The following is a 21037-nucleotide window of genomic DNA, read 5'->3' as shown; positions in this document are numbered from 1 at the left end:
AGGGAAGGCAGTCAAGGTGTATTTGGTCACCACGCATAGTGGCTTGGATAACTAGGCTAGTGGTATGGTGGTTAGAGCAGTTGCCTTTTGCGCGGCAGAACCATGGGTCGCAGTTCGATTCCACACGACGAAATTTTTTTTTTTTTTTAAGTTTAATTTTAATTAAGGATGTTTTGAGACGAAATTCGTCTTAAATTAACGACGAAAAAGTTTTAAAGTTTTAACAAAAGTAAATTTATTATTAATACAGGCCTAAGCGCGCTATCTCAGGGAAGGCAGTCAAGGTGTATTTGGGCACCACGCATAGATGTCGCTTTTCAAAACCTCAAATCTAGAAAATCCCCGCGAATTTTTAAAACCAGCAAAACTTTGAGATTGAGGAATTTTAAAAATATAAATAAAATATTGCCACATTTTAAAAATTGGAATAAAATGGAGTCATATTTTAAAAATAGGAATAAAATAGAGTCATATTTTAAAAAAAGGAATAAAATAGAGTCATATTTTAAAAATAGGAATAAAATAGAGTCATATTTTAAAAAAAGGAATAAAATAGAGTCATATTTTAAAAAAAGGAATAAAATAGAGTCATATTTTAAAAAAAGGAATAAAATAGAGTCATATTTAAAAAAAAGGAATAAAATAGAGTCATATTTAAAGAAAGGAATAAAATAGAGTCATATTTTAAAAAAAGGAATAAAATAGAGTCATATTTTAAAAAAAGGAATAAAATAGAGTCATATTTAAAAAAAAGGAATAAAATAGAGTCATATTTAAAAAAAGGAATAAAATAGAGTCATATTTTAAAAATAGGAATAAAATAGAGTCATATTTTAAAAATAGGAATAAAATAGAGTCATATTTTAAAAATAGGAATAAAATAGAGTCATATTTTAAAAATAGGAATAAAATAGAGTCATATTTAGAAAAAAGGAATAAAATAGAGTCATATTTTAAAAATAGGAATAAAATAGAGTCATATTTTAAAAATAGGAATAAAATAGTGTCATATTTTAAAAATAGGAATAAAATAGAGTCATATTTTAAAAATAGGAATAAAATAGAGTCATATTTTAAAAATAGGAATAAAATAGAGTCCCATTTTAAAAATAGGAATAAAATAGAGTCCCATTTTAAAAATAGGAATAAAATAGAGTCCCATTTTAAAAATAGGAATAAAATAGAGTCCCATTTTAAAAATAGGAATAAAATAGAGTCCCATTTTAAAAATAGGAATAAAATAGAGTCCCATTTTAAAAATAGGAATAAAATTGTTCACATTTTAAAAATAGGAATATTATTGTTTTAATGTGGCACTATATTAATACTAGTTTTAAAATGTTTTAAAATAATCTGAATCAGTTTTGTTTGACTTACGTAATAAAAATTAATGTTCCGTTTTAACATTCCTGTTTTTAAAATGAGATAAAAAAACTTAGGCATTCGGCGAATTAAAAGGTACCGAAAAAATTCTCGGGGGAGCGCGCTCAGGCTGGGCGCGTGGTATAGGTGGTATATCGGTTAGAAATATTGAGTTTTGCTCGGCAGAACCATGGGTCGCAAGTTCGATTCCACACGAGAAAATAATTTTTTTTTTTCACGTTTTATTTTAATTAAAGATGTTTCGGGACGAAATTCATCTTAAGATAATAAGGAAAAAGTTTGAAAATTATAACTTAAGTAAATTATTTGAATGATTGCGCTGTTAAAGAATTCACAACGAGGGCATACTCACTCACTTCTATTACTGTGTTGCACTATTAGAATAATAATAGAAGTAAATAAATTAACGTTAGAATTACGGGTAATCGTTTTAGCATAGTTACGGCTATTCACGTAAATTTTCTATACGCCTTTTAAGTTCGGTACGCTGTGGCTAATATTATGAGTCCATCCCTGGGCCATTTTTTGATAGTAATAATAGTAATTCGACAGTTGCCGTGCAAAAGTATTCTGTGCCCAGCCGGGCACATCTTGTTTTGTATTGTGGAGGTTTCAATGTAAGTAGGGCACATACGTCCGCGACAAGGATGCGATTAGTCAGGGTTCAGTATGTGTTTAAGCAGTGAAGGAAATGAGGTTTACTTGGGAGGTGACGGAAGGGGTGTGGGGGTCAAGTCACCTCCGGCGGACACGGGGCAGTCGGCACCTATAGGGTAGGATCGCCGACATGTGTCTTATTCCCTCAAACTTTGCCGCCCAGAAGCTTGGCTTACAGGAGTGTGCCACACTCCCGACCACTGATAATTTTGCAAAAAATAAATCTCTCTTCACTATGATTTAACTCTCTTAGAATATTACCAAATAACTTAAAAAGTATTTAGTCTTTAGCTTGGAAATTGTCTACAAAAAACTATAAAAACAAATAGGCTTGGCTACATTGTTCTCTGTTTGTACATAATTTAATCAATTTCCAAGTTAATTCGATGTCCAAGACTTTTTGAGTCCTGATATTTGAGTTTCGACTTTCGAGTTCAGCTTTGAGAAATAAAAATCTGGACTCGGCGATTATAGAGTCTGATTTCCAAATACTGGTTTGAGTCCTCGAGTCCTGTAAAGCCTCAAAACTTGTTTTCGAGTCCGATTTAAACGTCAAGTTCAAAGCTAATAACTCATAGTGTAAAAATGATAGATAACATTATATCAAATTACTTTCAATACGAACAGACCAACTTAGTATCGAACTTTGACCCTGGGTATAGATAACGCGATGCCTAACATGACTATGTCATAGCTGAATAAAAATTTGTTTTACTGAGTTCCAAACAGATATAGAGCTATCTCATAAGCCATAGTGTGACCGTCACCCATGCTAATTGCCCATAGAACAAAGCGGTACCAAACATGGCCGCCCGCTGCCAAAGCTAATCAGGTGTGTCGTTTTACCTGGGCACTGACTTCACAACTGAGATAGCTCTTTATAGGTGTACATTATTTGCAACAGCTGGCACATATCCATCTACTATTACAAATGTATGATAGCAGACGGAATAATTGCACTTAAAATCTCATTATTAATACTTGTTCGCATTGTCGGCAATTATACATCTACGATTACAAATGTATGATAGCAGACAGAATAATTGCACTTAAAATCTCATTTTTAGTTTTTAGCGCCATCTATTGATGGGCTAAAAACTAATGCATTTATACCGAAGATTTACTACCCCCACTTTTACCCCTTTCACCCCCACTAGTTTTTAGCGCCATCTATTGATGGGCTAAAAACTAATGCATTTATACCGAAGATTTACTACCCCCACTTTTACCCCTTTCACCCCCACTTTTTCCCCCTTTCCCCCCTCTTTTCCCCCCATTTCCCCCTTTTTTTAGTGCCTTTCCCCCTATATTACCCCCTTTTTTCCCCCATTATATCCTATGTTACGGCTGGTTGGGCGTCTTAACCCCGCCTTTTCGCGTTAATTTATTCAAATTTATTCATAATTCATAAATAATGCTCTAAAACGCTAACAGACGGACCTAGGGTAGCTAAGCTTCATGTTATTTTATTTCGCAAATTTCCAAATCCCCGACGGGATTCGAACGTACCAACGTTAACGCTACAGTTCGGAAACCCGGTACGCTAGACCTGAGCCACAGAATGCTTATATAAACCTTTGCTTTCATGAGATATAAGCTGGGATAGAAATCCATCTCGAGTCTAGGCGCGTTTGCGGCGTTTCGCGCTAAGAGAGAGAAATTAAATAATCGCCCACTACCACGTTAATATGACGTTAAGTCGGCCTCAAAGTCACGTCTGAAGCTTAGAGTTCTTTTCCTAAAACCTTATCAGTCTTGAATGTAGAGAGAAACGAATTAGCAGGCAAAGTTCACCATGAGTTAACCAATGATATCGTCTCTTGAAAACTCGTCTGCTACTCTACTTAGTTAAGCGAGCAGTCCACGTTTACAAGTGAGATTAATGATAACTTTATAAATAATGATGTAGTTTAATTAAGTTTAAAATTAACCGATTGAGGAAGTTACAATAGTTCAATATATATTATTCTGTAATTTAATTAAGATTAAAATAAATATATATTCACGAGTGAGATTAATGATAATTATAGATAATGATGTTTCAAGTAAGTTAATTGAGGAATTCACTGTAGATTAATTAATATTATACTTTAATTTAATTAATATTATACTTTAATTTAATTAAAATTGAGGAAGTTACAATAGTTCAATATATATTATTCTGTAATTTAATTAAGATTAAAATAAATATAAATTCACGAGTGAGATTAATGATAATTATAAATAATGATGTTTCAAGTAAGTTAATTGAGGAATTTACTTTAATTTAATTAATATTATACTTTAATTTAATTAATATTATACTTTAATTTAATTAATATTATACTTTAATTTAATTAATATTATACTTTAATTTAATTAATATTATACTTTAATTTAATTAATATTATACTTTAATTTAATTAATATTATACTTTAATTTAATTAATATTATACTTTAATTTAATTAATATTATACTTTAATTTAATTAATATTATACTTTAATTTAATTAATATTATACTTTAATTTAATTAATATTATCATGATACTATAGTTTATGATAACTTTACAAATAATGATGTAGTTTAGTTAAGTTTAAAACTAACCGATTGAGGAAGTTACTATAGGGTTGGTACTGGTAATTATGGACACTTTTTGCAAATATTTGAATAACTTCCGTGGAGCTAACGTTAGACACCAGAAACTTTCAGGATATGAAATATGATTCTTTATACACAATTCGCTGTTTTCAGCTTTTTAACTCTCTTAAATTTTGCACAATATCCTATTTCCCAATCCCCTCGGAGGACCCCAATTGTGAACAATCACTGGTAAATGTAAACACCCTGACCCTAAATACTGAAGGAGGTAGTGACTGAACACTGGACCCAAATGTGAACAACAATGATAATCAAATGGGAGGAATAAAAAAGGCCCTAGGAAAGGACAGGGTTGCCACAGTACCTGGAAATCCTGGAAAATCTGGGAAAGTCAGGGAATTTAAAAATGGGCCGAAAAGGTCAGGGAAAAGTCAGGGAATTTGATTTAGTGGGTAAAACTTCTGGGAATAAGTCTTTATTGAAAGAGTAATGAAAGTTTCTCCTCATGCTCTCTCAACAAAGAAAACTCTAGATTAATCCTTAAAAATGTCTAGAATTGTTTTTGTAAAGTAAATGCTCTTTTAGACTGTTATTTATAGTTAAAATGTTTCTTATTTGTATTGGTGCAACAAATACATGGGAAAATTTAATGTTGAGAGTTTATTTAATTATAACCACTTAAAACGTGCAGTAAACATTCACTTTTTCGGCCTAAAAGGTCAGGGAAAATCTGAGAAAAAGGTCAGGGAAAACCTGGAAAAGTCAGGGAATTTGGTTCTGAAAATTCCGTGGCAACCCTGAAGGAGCTACCATTACGTGGGGCCTAAATCCATGCACCTAGATTAAAGTTTACGCAGATGTGATAAGTGATAATAGGATAATATAGTTAAATCAATACCCGAGTCAAAATGTTCAATAATTTGTTGAGAAGTCCTATTTATTTCGATACCTCGCATAACAGCTGTCTCGTTTTCTCGCTTTCCCGCCCAATAAGTAGTCGTAGCTACCGCCCTCTTACCGCTAAATTGATAAACTTACTAATGGCGCGAAATTTGAGTCTTTTTTGGGTCAATGATGTATTTTAAAGTTAATATTATAACTTTTACTTTTATTTTTTAGTAAAATAGCTTAAAAAGGATTCTAATTAACCTTGAAACAATTGAATTTTTACCTGGTTTTTTCCAACTCTAAAATCGAATTCCGAATCGAAACCACAGATATTAATATCAATTTTATAGTGAAAAACGTGATCTATCTAACGATTAAAGGTTTGTTATCGTGGGATTATTTTAACTCTTCCTAGAGCTTATTCCCCGATGGTATTGTATTAAGCAACACCTAAAATTGGCATCAACTTAAGTTGATTAGTCCGAGTTGGTGTGTATATAGGTTCGTATCTTTCATCCACGTATTCCTACAATGTTCATACCATTTTTATCGTAATCCTCAATATTCAATCTACAAATAGAGCCCTTTAAAAGGAATTTAAGCCGCCCAAAAATTAGCTACAAAATGTTAAAGAAAAAATAGAATCGTTCACATTTACCAGTACCGACCCTAGTTTAAAAAATATTATTCTGTAATTTAATTAAGATAAAGTTCTGTAGGTTAAGTTTAAAATGAACCTAATAAGTAAGTTACTGTAGTTTATTACTAGATTGATTTTATTCATAATAGGAATGCTATTTTACAAACAATGAAAAAAAAACCCGAAATGCTAAATTAGCTGGGGTCATCTTATAATGCATATAGTAATACTAATTCTTGTCACTAGAAGGCGGTAAAAACTATATGACTGGGTCATCTTGTTAATACTTGTTCGCATTGTCGGCAATTATACTTAAATAAAGAAGAGAACTCTTCTTGGACATACACAATTTCTCTCTTCGTTCTCATCTGCAGTTCTAAGATACTCGAACTTATCCTGCATTTCAAATCACTTTCGTACAATTTAATCAGGGTTTAATTTGTCTAATACTAATGGAACTAGCCTTTAATGGGAAGAGATGCCAAACTAACTGCTATATGAAAGTAGCACTGATCATTTGTACAGACATGGCCAACTTATCAGATTACAGGTAATCTAAGTTGGCCATGCCCGAGTTTAGCGGCCTTTTTTTGCCCGCCTAAGCTAAGCCTTGGTTTGTCTATATAAATTTGGATGATTTTCAATTCTCGCACGGATTATAAATAATATTAAGTGTCAGGCGATTAGGCCGTGAGAATTTGAATCGTGTCGATACTACTATAACAGATGTTTCTAACGTTTAATTAATTTTGATATTTGGTACCATAAATTCAATAATTTTTTAAATAGTACCATAAATTCAATAATTTTACTGTTAGTACCATATTTTCAATAATTTTTCAAGGTGTACCGTAAATACTATTCCTAGAAATTTATTGTATACTACTTCTTGGAAGCTGCGAGACGAAACCCGATAGAGGTCTCACGGCAAGGATGGATGATAGGGTAGGATAGGAAGGCGGCTAGCACGTCCTTGAACATAGCCCACATGATCACGCTATGCCTAAAATGGCTTTACCAGCCGTACCATAATTTTGCCAAGAATTCAATAATTTTGGAGCGAGAATACCATAATTTGGTTTTTTCAATCTGGCAACGCTGGTTCAGAGTGAGCCGAAAGTTAATTACACTTTTAAATAATCAGGCTTAGATTTTATAATCATGGTGGAAATCTGGGCCGCGTTAAGCAGAGCTCAGCGCTGTTAGCAGTGACCTACAGAACCATAGATAATAATGTGTATATTATCTATGGCAGAACGGGATTTTGGTTTTGAATTTTGACGTCACGGTGCTCAGCGCTGAGCCAGCACGGTCACCAAAGACATTAGTCGGGTTGTTGGATAACGTGTCGTAAAACGCGTAGTTCTCAGCTTGGCGAAAAAAAAACATGGAGGAATTAATACAAATAGCTCTTGCTGATTCTGATGGGGCTATAGCTATTCATTTGACGTGAAACCAGTTGATCACGCGAGAATTTTAAGAGATATGTTAGTTTCTATGTTTAGTTATAAAAGTTGTTCTTATCTATCTCCATAAATATGTTATCATACAATTTTTGTTAAGCCTTTGTACCTTGCACGCTTTATTGCGCTAGCTTATTTTTAAAACACCGATGACCGGAGAAAAGCTATGACGACAGATCTCACCGGTAAACGTTTTCCAAAATCCGCTGTCTTTTTTGGTGAGCTCTGCAGAACGCAGCCCAGATCAGTGAAGGTCTGATCGTTATCGGATTATAGCTTCGTGTTATCATGATTTTAATGGTGCACGTTTACTTTCAGTGTGTGTAGCCACAAATAAGCTTTGGTGTTATGTAACGTTAATCGTCATGTTGACAAACTAAGAAAATTTTTGAGGTGAAACGAGAGGATAGTGTTTACATGGCAACCCTGTTGTGAATATGGCTTTGAACATAGAGGGTATACAGTTGAGGAGTAGCAAATTGGGCCTTTACAAACAGGTAAAGGTAATATCCCTCCAAAGTTTTATCTCTTCATTTCCCGTTTTTCCCCCATCGGATGATTTTAATGTGTACAAGTATATCCTTATTGGATGTAAAATGTCGTCTGATTTACAGTATATTTGCTATGCTTTGTATACTGCTTTAATATTTCATAAATTATAACTTCAGTATTTGTTCATAAAAAAAGAAGAAACATTTCCATATCTGGGTAAATAAGTTTGTAAGTAGTTCTTCTCTTGACTCGGAGAGGTTATATTTTGGTTTTCCCAACTTGTTTTTTAATTTACCAGTCCCTTTAGAGATCCAGTGTTCATGGTTGTTCATTAAACTGGGGAGATTTTGTTCAGATTCAGATATTTCTGGAAAAACGTAAAAATGTCATATTTATTTAACCTTTTATATTTTTTACTAGGGATATGCAATACCAACGCAACACGTCAAACCACAAGATCTTCATAATGAATACGATATTAATGGGATTGTGTTTGATACTTTTTATATATTTCTTCACGATTCAAGACAACTTCAAAATGAAGTATAGTTTCTTTTACAATAACCATTCGATCGAACCGAAAGTTAGTCATCAAGGTTTTCTAGTTGACACATCTGGATGTCAAATGCCAGAAATAGACCCGTTTCACCCGTCGATCAAAAGATTTTACAAACAAGTACCAGAAGAGTACAATTGCTATGGTAAACCATCCTTCATTGGGGTTTCCAACAGTACTTTGTATTTAAACGAAAATATATTCAAATCTTTCTACAAATACCTTAATTCAAGCCAAGTAACTTGCAAGTACAAGTCAATACGTCGAAACCCTGGTACTCGTACCAAACCAAGTGATAACAAAGTTTTTATCAGTACTGAGTGGTCCAACTTAATTTGGGGAAAACGTTTGGATGAAGACGCTATATTAGTGACTTGTGACAGTGGTAATAACAAAAAAGTACACGAGGAATACCTTCCACTTGTTAGGATTAAAAAAGAGGTTGAGGATCGCTGTGCCACGATGGATAGCTTAAATAAACTTAATGTGATATTTATTGGTATCGATTCAATATCGAAACTCAACTTTCAACGTCACTTCCGAAAAACTAGGCAGATTCTGCGTAATCTAAACTTTATGGAATTTCATGGATATTCGAAAGTGGGGGATAACACCTTCCCAAACATATTTCCCATGTTAACTGGCCAGGAACCCGTACTCTTGAAAGCCGAATCTGGCCTATTCTACGACCATTTCGACTTTGTCTTCAAACATTACGCTGAAATGGGATACCGAACTTTAATGGTAGAGGATGCCCCTGAAATAGCTACTTTCAACCTCGAGAAAAATGGTTTTAAAAGACCAATTACGGATTATTACACCCGACCCTTTTCGCTAGCCGTTGAACGTTCAAGATGGTTCAAAAATAGCCAAGCGTTTTGTTTCGGAAGTAAAATGGAAAACAGGGTGTTTTACGATTATTTATTAGACTTCGTTGATACTATGAGTTACCGGCCATTTTTCGCATTTGTCTACATGGCAAGGCTAACACATGATGTTCTGAACAACGCGGGTTACGCGGACCTACCAGTTTACGACTTATTGAACTCTTTGTCAAAACGAAATGCCTTTAACAACAGCATTGTCGCATTCTTCAGCGACCATGGTTTTAGATTCGGTTCAATTCGAAGTACTTACGTTGGAAAATTGGAAGAAAATTGGCCCATAATGCACTTGTCGTTCCCGGAATGGTTTCTAACAAAGTACCCGAAATTTGCTGCTAACTTAAACACCAATACGCGGAGACTAATAACGCCATACGATATACACGCGACATTAGTTCATCATTTAAATCTAATTAATTCCACAGTGAAACTAAATGAACGTGAAGTCGGTATTAGTTTGTTTAACGAAGTCAGAGAAAATAGGACTTGCGAAGACGCCGGCATAGCGAGTCATTGGTGTACTTGTCGAATGTTCGAACGAGTTTCCGTTAATACCTCGATGGTACGACAAGTTGCGTTTGAGTTGGTACGGTTAGTTAACGATATGCTTAAGGTGAACCCTCAGTGTGCGGAACTGAGATTAAAAGAGGTATTCGAGGCCCGTGTTGCTAGAAGTAATAATATTAATAAATCATCGGTTAGTTTTAAAAACCCTGAAGTACTGGTTAGGATAGCGGTGTCTCCCTCTGACGCCCATTTGGAAAGTACTTTAAGAAAGGTTGAAGGTCAATTGGTTATTTTAGGTGATGTGAGCAGGATTAATCGCTACGGTAATCAAGGTGATTGTGTGAATGACGCGGTCTTGAAGAAGTATTGTTATTGTAAATAAATAGGTCTTGGTTGTATTTAGAAATAATGTGCAAATTGAACGAATTTATTGAATGTTTTAGTCCAAATTATTTAGAACCAGTAATTTCTGAATTGGCAAACATATCTAAATATAATTAAAAATGATGTATAACATTTTTAGTCTCTTGTCTGACATTTTTGAGCTGAAAACGAAGTGTGTTGTTAACTTGTTGTTATTCCCGGTATTTGACTCTGGTCAAAAAGCAGCTCTTTCACAGAGGTCTCACCTTGGTTGATTCTGTAAATTTTCTTTTTATTGAAATCGATGGCCCTCGTCATATTCGGGACCCTCGAGTGAATTACAACGGAGGGTTGCTCTGCAATTTCGGGAATGTGTACTGTACTGAAATGTTCTTCGCATAGATCATTCAATTATTGACATGGATGAAGTGAAGAGGGCGTGGGGATACGTCAAAAAGCACCACCAGAGGCCGAAAGAGTTGGCTAGTCTCCCGCGTGTGTTGAACTCTGGCACCATCTGACGTTGCCTCTTGGCGAGTCTGAGGAGACTCCTACGCCCCTGCTTGTTGGTTTCTTTACAAGTAATTACTGGTTTCTTTACAAGCAATTACTGGTTTCTTTACAAGCAACTACTGTTTTCTTTACAAGCAATTACTGGTTTCTTTACAAGTAATTACTGTTTTCTTTACAAGTAATTACTGGTTTCTTTATAAGTAATTACCGGTTTCTTTACAAGTAATTACCGGTTTCTTTACAAGTAATCACCGGTTTCTTTACAAGTAATTACCGGTTTCTTTACAAGTAATTACCGGTTTCTTTACAAGTAATTATCGGTTTCATTACAAGTAATTACTGGTTTCTTTACAAGTAATTACCGGTTTCTTTACAAGTAATTACCGGTTTCTTTACAAGTAATTACCGGTTTCTTTACAAGTAATTATCGGTTTCATTACAAGTAATTACCGGTTTCTTTACAAGTAATTATCGGTTTCATTACAAGTAATTACCGGTTTTGTTACAAGTAATTACTGGTATGGTCTATTGGGGAAGGTTAGTAGGAAACTTTCCTAGCCTTCCGTCAAAGATTTTTGGCGTCATCTAGTGGTAAAAGTTTCGCCACATAGACGCTAATGTTAAAAAGAAAATTTGAAAACGTACTGCAGAAACCCCCAAACGTTTTTTTGCTGAAAACCTTAAAATGTAACGAAAAAATACAATTGCAGTTCTTAAAGTATCCACAGTCTAGCCTACTCAACCAACCCAAAGGAGTCGCCTTTGTTCAAGCCGAAGTTAAAAATCAATATAGAATCTCGCTTGTTCCTATTTTGGTGAAGCCTCGTGGGGAAATATTTCTTTAGGTTTTTAAAACACATATTATTGACATACTTTGATTCAACCGTTTAAACCTGGTTTAAACTAAATAAAATTAGGCTAATAGTATAAAAAAGTCTGGGCCATTTTATCTCAAACAACTGTATGTAATGGAAAACCAAACCAGATGTCGATCGTTTTTCGTTCTTTTTCTAATCAATTCATACGTAAACAGGGTGTTTCTGATGAATCTGCCCTAAATTAAGATGGATGTTCTTTGGGTAATTTTGAGTCGAAAATGTTCTTAGATATTTTGCTGTCCGGGCCACTGTTTTCGAGTTATGATTTAAGTATTTTACGGATGACCCCTTTTAATGAAGAAACTGATTAAGACAATTATTTCTAATTTAATTAAGGAGTCATCCCTAAAACACCCATCAAATCATAACTGGAAAACAGTGTCCCTTGTGGCAAAATGGCGATAGAAGTTGCGACATTTTCGACTCAAAATCGATTTCCCAAACAACATCCCCCTTAATTTATGCCAGACTTATTCGAAACACCCTGTATATTCTATTTTCAAATAGCAACACATAGACCATTTCATTAATCACAGAAGAGAAGCAAACACAGGGGCGGTGTTATTTCTCTGGCGCCATGCAAGAAGCACCACTATATAGAAGGTATAAATTCGCCACATTTCTAGTTTTATCTCCAGTCGAAACGTAGGTCCGGAGTTAATCCCCGCCTCCAAATTAGAACCCCCATCTCATTGGTTCTTGAAAACTCACGTCAGCGCAACGCGAATGACGAAAAATTCGAAAATTACGTCCTCACTTGTATTTGAAAGGGAGACTGGGACTATGGCGCACGAATACCAAAGCATATTATACCTTCTCGCTAATAAAGTAGATATCACTTCTTGGTCCATCCTTGCCTCTTGCACCGCAAGGGAAATAATCTAAGAGGGTGAACTCCGCCTGTGTGTTGGTTTCTCTGTAAGTAATGTATCGAATGGTCTATAGGGCTCAATTTTCACATTTTCAAGCAGTCTATGCTAGACGAAATTAAACGGTACTGTACAAGCCAATTAAAGAAATTAATGCCAGGACACGAAGACGAGAAAACAATGGATCATTTTCTTGTGTATAATTTGCATTCCATATCATTTTCTGTTAATTTCACCGCGACGTGGGAATGACATTTTTTTTAAGATTCCAAAGTTCTTAAATTGAACAGGGAACTTTAAGTATTTATTTTCGTTTGTTTAATATAAATAAAACGGCTTTAAAGACGAGACTAAAAGTTAAATGAAACTCCTTTGTGCGGATGAAGAAAAAATAGGTGGATGTTTGGAAATTTCAAACTCTGCAGGCTTTGGCTAGACCGACAGGCGACATATTGTCAGATGTAAATTTATTTTAATCAGCAGTTACGTAAAATGCGGTAATTATAATTATTTTTTTAAACTATCTATATCTACATAAGTAAAAATCATGACTGACTGATAATCAACACCCAGTCCTATCCTCTACTAAAATTTTGTAGCGAAGTTACTCTGAAATAGAAATTAACACCAAGAAAGATTTTATGAACAAGCGGCCATGTTCAAAAATGGCAACTAAATCCTCAATTCGAGACGGTTTTTAAAGACATCTAGTGTCCAAAGAACAAGTAAAAAACCACCTTCTGAAATATTGGGCTGGTGAATCCAATGACTTTAAGTTATTTTTTTGTTAATTCTCATAGATATTACGTATGTTTTTCAACACAATAATGACAAGTTGGTGTAGAAAATGTTCGGTTCTTGTTTGAAGTGGTTATAGGGATTTAAGGGAGTGGAGATAGCAAGTTCTTCATTGTGCAGGGTAAAAAGCTACTTAGAACGCCCGTTTTCAATCAACATTTTCCAAGCTTTTCGCTGTGGCTTTTTTGGGAACTTTTGACGGGCTTTCGATGATAAAAAAATCTTCAAAAAAATTGAAACGGAAAAGCTGAAATTCGTATCGTTTTCAAACAAGCTTCAAATGAATAAAAAATTACAAGTGGGCGTGTTTTCATGTGTGTAGACGTCATTTTCTTTTCAAAATAAAAAGTCCTAAACCCGTAGCACACGCCAAAACTGTTTGAGCGGCAAAAGCTTGAAGAAAATGAGAAGCAAATATCAAACTCATTTAGATATCTGCTTCTCGAAGGTTTAAAGCCTGAAAAGCCGAAAAGCTGAATTTGAAGCTTGTTTGAAAACACCAAGATTTTTTGTTTGGGCTTTCCGCTGCTACTTTTGAAGCAAAAGCTTAATTTTTGTTCAAAAAAATCTTGATTGAAAACGCGCCTTTACGCTGCCATTTTCAAAATACGTATATAAATCAAAGTACAGCATTCGCTCACTAGATGTTTCTTACCAAAAACTACTAACGTATTATATTGGTTCCCAATATGACAGACTTTGTTAATTTTTGGGGTTGAACAAGGTTATAAAAATGTCCTGATAGTAGAAGAGTTGTGACGTCAGTGCCTTATTTTTGACAGTGGGCGGCCATGTTTGGTACAGCCTTGGTTCTATGGGAAAATAGCATGGGTGACGTCACGCTAAGGCTCCCATATTCTACAGAACGTTTTTAATAGTTTTCGAAATAGACCTGAAGATGTGTATGAAAAAAAAAAACTAGCGCTCTAGACGGATAAATTTTCGAGCTCCGAGAAAATTCACATGTGCATTTCAGTTTTCAATGGTAGTTAAGTTTAACTTTAACTCGTAGAAGCTAAGAAGTTTCTATTAAATTTAAACTGAGTGAAATTAAAGTGGAAAATGTCTAGACGCTACACGTTTAGACTCTACTACTAATATCGGTATTCTAGGAGAGCGGTCGCTCTCTTAGATAAGACTTGATACTCCCTCTAATGCTAAAGGAGGGTTCTTTGATTGGCTGTAACTTTTTTCGTATTGTGTTTGCCGCTTTGAAATTTTGCCAGTGAACTAAAATTTGGGCCCTACTTTTGTGGTTAAAATTTCAAAGAGATCCAACTAATAGTTAATTCTATAATGAAAAAAGTTGTTAAGGGTGGTTTTAGAATCCATAAAATTATTAAGACATTTGGTGAAAGATACTATATTGTTCCATAGAGATAACATGGGATTTTTTTGAAAAATGACCTTAATTGCGATCGTGTATAAAGAAAACTATTCATTCGTTACGTTTGGGAACCATCTTAAATGAAAGATAACAGTCCATAGATGTGCCTTTTCTTAGTTTCATTAAGATAAATTAAGTTTAAGTATTGATTTTTATCATTATTAACACATACTTTGACTTACGTTGTTTTGGGTATTGGAATTACGGCGTTTTACCACTGTAAGAGACACGCATTTTAGCCCTAATTTTTTATGTTGGACTTACGGTGTTTTTGTTGTGATGCACTTCGTCAGAGGGATATTATCAAGAAAAACATGGCGTTTGAGCTCTTGTAGGTGCTTTGCCCGGGTTCTTGTGGGTACTTGTGGGTTCTTGTGGGTACTTGTGGGTTCTTGTGGGTACTTGTGGGTTCTTGTGGGTACTTGTGGGTTCTTGTGGGTACTTGTGGGTGCTTGTAGGTACTTGTGGGTACTTGTGGGTGCTTGTAGGTACTTGTGGGTGCTTGTAGGTACTTGTGGAACATGTGGGTTCTTGTGGGTACATGTGGGTTCTTGTGGGTACATGTGGGTACTTGTGGGTTCTTGAGGGTGCTTGTAGGTACTTGTGGGTTCTTGAGGGTGCTTGTAGGTACTTGTGGGTTCTTGTGGGTACTTGTGGGTTCTTGTGGGTACTTGTGGGTTCTTGTGGGTGCTTGTAGGTACTTGTGGGTTCTTGTGGGTACTTGTGGGTTCTTGTGGGTGCTTGTAGGTACTTGTGTGTTCTTGTGGGTACTTGTGGGTGCTTGTAGGTACTTGTGGGTGGTTGTAGGTGCTTGTGGATACTTGTAGGTACTTGTGGGTGATTGTAGGTACTTGTGGGTACTTGTGGGTGCTTGTAGGTACTTGTGGGTGCTTGTAGGTACTTGTGGGTGCTTGTAGGTACTTGTGGGTGCTTGTAGGTACTTGTGGGTGCTTGTAGGTACTTGTGGGTGCTTGTAGGTACTTGTGGGTGCTTGTAGGTACTTGTGGGTTCTTGTAGGTACTTGTGGGTGCTTGTAGGTACTTGTGGGTTCTTGTAGGTACTTGTGGGTGCTTGTAGGTACGTGTGGGTACTTGTAGGTACTTGTGGGTACTTGTATGTACTTGTGGGTGCTTGTGGGTACTTGTTGGTACTTGTGGGTACTTGTGATACTTGTGGGTACTTGTAGGTACTTGTGGGTGCTTGTAGGTACTTGTGGGTACTTGTGGGTACTTGTGAGTTCTTGTAGGCACTTGTAGGTACTTGTGGGTACTTGAAGGTACTTGTAGGTACTTGTAGGTACTTGTGGGTACTTGTGGGTACTTGTAGGTACTTGTGGGTACTTGTAGGTACTTGTAGGTACTTGTGGGTACTTGTAGGTACTTGTGGGTACTTGTAGGTACTTGTGGGTACTTGTAGGTACTTGTGGGTACTTGTGGGTACTTGTAGGTACTTGTAGGTACTTGTGGGTACTTGTAGGTACTTGTAGGTACTTGTGGGTACTTGTGGGTACTTGTGGGTACTTGTGGGTACTTGTGGGTACTTGTGGGTACTTGTGGGTGCTTGTGGGTACTTGTGGGTGCTTGTCAGGGTTGGCAACTACCTATCCAGTCCGGTTTAAACCACCTGGTTTAATCCGGATTAATCCACTTTAAAAAATCCACCTAAAATATCCGGCTTAATTATGAATGGGGAAAAATCAATTTTGTGCCATAAAAATAAAATAAAACCAGAAACAAGGCAAAAATATATGAAGCGATAACTAAAGATTACTTATTATAAATGATAAAACTAATAGTTATGTTAGCAGTTACTGTCCAGTTACAGCTTACAATATATTACCAGTATTACTCGAACTTAAAGCATAACGTGGTTCCAGTGGATCCCCTACAAGTTGACTTTCCTTACGAACTCCAGTTTTGGCTTGGGAAAGCTAGAGGCATTAGTGGGCGGGATTTATACGTGCATGTATAAATCCCGCCCACTAGCCTTTGCCAAGCCAAACCCGGAGTTTAGAAGGAAAGTCCCCTTGTAAGGGATCCACTGGAGCCGCGCTAGTGTTAGGCTCGTGCACTCAGGAAAGAAAATTAAGAAATAGATTTCATGAAAACATTTTAGCAGAAGACGATTTTGTATTGGAACCTGGGCTAGGGGTCGGGGAGTGCCCCAAAACCCAAATAAGAGCTAAACAGAAGTACTTTGCCTTCAAAAAAACCTAAAATGACTCGTGTTTTTAAATAATCCGGATAAATCCAATAAAATCCGGTTTAATCCAATAAAAACCACTGGTCTGGATTTTATTCAAATTATCCGGATTTTTGCCAACCCTGGTGCTTGTGGGTGCTTGTGGGTGCTTGTGGGTACTTGTTGGTACTTGTGGGTACTTGTGGGTGCTTGTGGGTGCTTGTAGGTACTTGTGGGTGCTTGTGGGTGCTTGTGGGTGCTTGTGGGTACTTGTGGGTACTTGTGGGTACTTGTGGGTACTTGTGGGTACTTGTAGGTACTTGTAGGTACTTGTGGGTACTTGTAGGTACTTGTGGGTACTTGTAGGTACTTGTGGGTACTTGTAGGTACTTGTAGGTACTTGTGGGTACTTGTGGGTACTTGTAGGTACTTGCGGGTACTTGTGGGTACTTGTGGGTACTTGTGGATACTTGTAGGTACTTGTGGGTACTTGTAGGTACTTGTGGGTACTTGTGGGTACTTGTAGGTACTTGTGGGTACTTATGGGTACTTGTGGGTACTTATGGGTACTTGTAGGTACTTGTGGGTGCTTGTAGGTACGTGTGGGTACTTGTAGGTACTTGTGGGTACTTGTATGTACTTGTGGGTGCTTGTGGGTGCTTGTGGGTACTTGTTGGTACTTGTGGGTACTTGTGATAGTTGTGGGTACTTGTAGGTACTTGTGGGTACTTGTAGGTACTTGTGGGTGCTTGTAGGTACTTGTGGGTACTTGTGGGTACTTGTGAGTTCTTGTAGGCACTTGTGAGTTCTTGTAGGCACTTGTGAGTTCTTGTAGGCACTTGTAGGTACTTGTGGGTACTTGTGGGTACTTGTGGGTACTTGTGGATACTTGTAGGTACTTGTGGGTACTTGTAGGTACTTGTGGGTACTTGTGGATACTTGTAGGTACTTGTGGGTACTTGTAGGTACTTGTAGGTACTTGTGGGTACTTGTGGGTACTTGTGGGTACTTGTGGGTACTTGTAGGTACTTGTGGGTACTTGTAGGTACTTGTGGGTACTTGTGGGTACTTGTAGGTACTTGTAGGTACTTGTGGGTACTTGTGGGTGCTTGTGGGTACTTGTTGGTACTTGTGGGTACTTGTAGGTACTTGTGGGTACTTGTAGGTACTTGTGGGTGCTTGTAGGTACTTGTGGGTACTTGTGGGTACTTGTGGGTACTTGTGAGTTCTTGTAGGCACTTGTGAGTTCTTGTAGGCACTTGTGAGTTCTTGTAGGCACTTGTAGGTACTTGTGGGTACTTGTGGGTACTTGTGGGTACTTGTGGATACTTGTAGGTACTTGTGGGTACTTGTAGGTACTTGTGGGTACTTGTGGGTACTTGTGGATACTTGTAGGTACTTGTGGGTACTTGTAGGTACTTGTAGGTACTTGTGGGTACTTGTGGGTACTTGTGGGTACTTGTGGGTACTTGTAGGTACTTGTGGGTACTTGTAGGTACTTGTGGGTACTTGTGGGTACTTGTAGGTACTTGTAGGTACTTGTGGGTACTTGTGGGTGCTTGTGGGTACTTGTGGGTACTTGTAGGTACTTGTGGGTACTTGTGGGTGCTTGTAGGTACTTGTGGGTGCTTGTGGGTACTTGTGGGTGCTTGTGGGTACTTGTGGGTGCTTGTGGGTACTTGTGGGTGCTTGTGGGTGCTTGTGGGTACTTGTGGGTGCTTGTGGGTACTTGTGGGTACTTGTGGGTACTTGTAGGTGCTTGTGGGTACTTGTGGGTACTTGCGGGTACTTGTAGGTACTTGTGGGTACTTGTGGGTACTTGTGGGTACTTGTGGGTACTTGTAGGTACTTGTGGGTACTTGTAGGTACTTGTGGGTACTTGTGGGTACTTGTGGGTACTTTTAGGTACTTGTGGGTACTTGTAGGTACTTGTGGGTACTTGTGGGTGCTTGTAGGTGCTTGTAGGTGCTTGTGGATACTTGTAGGTGCTTGTGGGTGCTTGTAGGTACTTGTGGGTACTTGTATGTACTTGTGGGTACTTGTAGGTACTTGTGGGTGCTTGTGGGTGCTTGTAGGTACTTGTGGGTGCATGTGGGTACTTGTGGGTTCTTGTAGGTACATGTGGGTACTTGTGGGTACATGTGGGTACTTGTGGGTACTTGTGGGTACTTGAGGGTACTTGTGGGTACTTGAGGGTACTTGTAGGTACTTGTGGGTACTTTTGGGTACTTGTGGGTACTTGTGGGCGCTTGAACTTTTAGGGTAGCCCTGACTATATATTGTTTAAGGTTTTAAGCTTAATATTAAACAGACGTTAGTTTATGCTGCAAAAAAGTTTGAAATTGACAATCTCGGATCGTCTTTATGAAGTTTTAAGGATATCCGAATTTCATATTGGGCTTATGACAATTTTGAGCTAAATGTTAAACGGACATAAATCAGCATTTTTAAAAATTTTGTAAAATTGTCAATTTGGTCCTATTTCTGGAATTTTTAGGGGGGGCGCATCGCGTTTCAATAAATGATTGGTAAAAATTGTATTATGTTAATTACAATAAGAATACAAACTTTTATTGATTTACTTTTTTTTTTGAAGTATCATTATAACTAAATGTCTGATTGAGCTAAAGTTATGGTCCCCTTTATATATGTTTCTGCTTAGTGCAGATTTTGAAAATGTAATACAGTTTCTTAACATTCTTAATTAAAATGAAGACTGAAGGAACAGATATTAATCAAAAATGTCTTGATTAGAATCAAGACCTAAAAAGTATCGATAAGACTGAGGGTATCACTTGTCTGAAGGATCAGATATTAATTTTTCTTTTTAATTGAAACTTAAATGCATGCTTAAGAAAAAACAACGTTCCATTACCGTTTTCCGTTGAAATAAATTATTTTACTGGTAATCAATTTCAAAAATTTACTTATCTCGGCTTTTCGACCACAATTCCATTCCCCGAAAACATTTTATCATTACATTAATTACTTTTGGGAGATAACGTGTCAAAAAAACCTTGAAAACAATAAAAAGCTGTAATAGCGGTCTGTTTAGCCATGACAACAACCTTTTAAAAGTTACCAGGGAAAATTGATGTAAACTGAAGTTGAAATTTCATCATGTGCGACCTGCGGCCCAGAAACTCTCCCATAGTTCCAGTGTGTGTAGAACATAATTTTTTCGCTGTTATCTGCCAAAATAGATCTTTCTAGGTAGTGCCGCCTCCTCACTTGAATTTTACATGATATATTAAGGTTTGAACGAACAAAATTCTAGATTACTATTTTCACTACCATGTCCCTCTGCTACCTTGAAGCAAACTTTCCTCTCTTTTTGCTGCTCATTACCGGTGCCATTCTCTTGACTTTCTGTTCGTTATAACTACTATGATGTTACTGTCCCTATTGAATTTGGCGCCATTGGTTTTAGAATAATTATAATGTTCCACTGCGAAGAGTGCCGGTCACGAATGGGGATGTAACGTCTTTAGGAACCTTTTAAAACGCAAAACCATACACGTACTCTCCCAAAAGTAATTAATGTAATGATAAAATGTTTTCGGGGAATGGAATTGTGGTCGAAAAGCCGAGATAAGTAAATTTTTGAAATTGATTACCAGTAAAATAATTTATTTCAACGGAAAACGGTAATGGAACGTTGTTTTTTCTTAAGCATGCATTTAAGTTTCAATTAAAAAGAAAAATTAATATCTGATCCTTCAGACAAGTGATACCCTCAGTCTTATCGATACTTTTTAGGTCTTGATTCTAATCAAGACATTTTTGATTAATATAATTCGGCTTACGCAAGATATCTATGTCTGTCTTGCGTATTTCCGCAGTAGAACATTTAACGCTGTTAAGCATGGTTTTCACTTTTCGTAAATCACGACGTTTTCGCCCGACGTCAAGTGACAACCGAAAAAAAAAACATAGTTACGTTGGACCGAAATTAAGTTTAGTTTGGCGATATTTGCTTTCTATTTTTTCGGTCGCG

General features: G+C 36.5%; 1 protein-coding gene and 1 long non-coding RNA gene across 2 annotated transcripts; one reads left to right on the top strand and one right to left on the bottom strand.

Annotated features, from left to right (window-relative positions):
- The first annotated feature begins 8586 nt into the window (after positions 1-8586).
- On the top strand, positions 8587-10433 carry LOC149679551 (uncharacterized). Its single transcript, XM_089835687.1, has one exon. It carries the CDS (start codon positions 8643-8645, stop codon positions 10431-10433), a length of 1791 nt encoding a protein of 596 aa, XP_089691813.1. The 5' UTR covers positions 8587-8642.
- Positions 10434-19575: 9142 nt separating this feature from the next.
- Positions 19576-20828, bottom strand: LOC149679550 (uncharacterized). The gene is made up of 2 exons (XR_016365823.1): positions 20335-20828; positions 19576-20270 (listed from the first exon to the last, which is right to left on the bottom strand). It is a non-coding gene; the product is annotated as an uncharacterized LOC149679550 (long non-coding RNA).
- Between the last annotated feature and the right edge of the window lie 209 nt (positions 20829-21037).

Source organism: Phalangium opilio, unplaced genomic scaffold, assembly GCF_054372755.1.
Source record: "Phalangium opilio isolate 3A_F unplaced genomic scaffold, DU_Popi_V2 ptg000041l_1, whole genome shotgun sequence".
NCBI classification, from domain to species: domain Eukaryota; kingdom Metazoa; phylum Arthropoda; class Arachnida; order Opiliones; family Phalangiidae; genus Phalangium; species Phalangium opilio.
The sequence above is the reverse complement of the archived record's forward strand: the minus strand, read 5'-3'. Positions and strand labels throughout refer to the sequence as shown.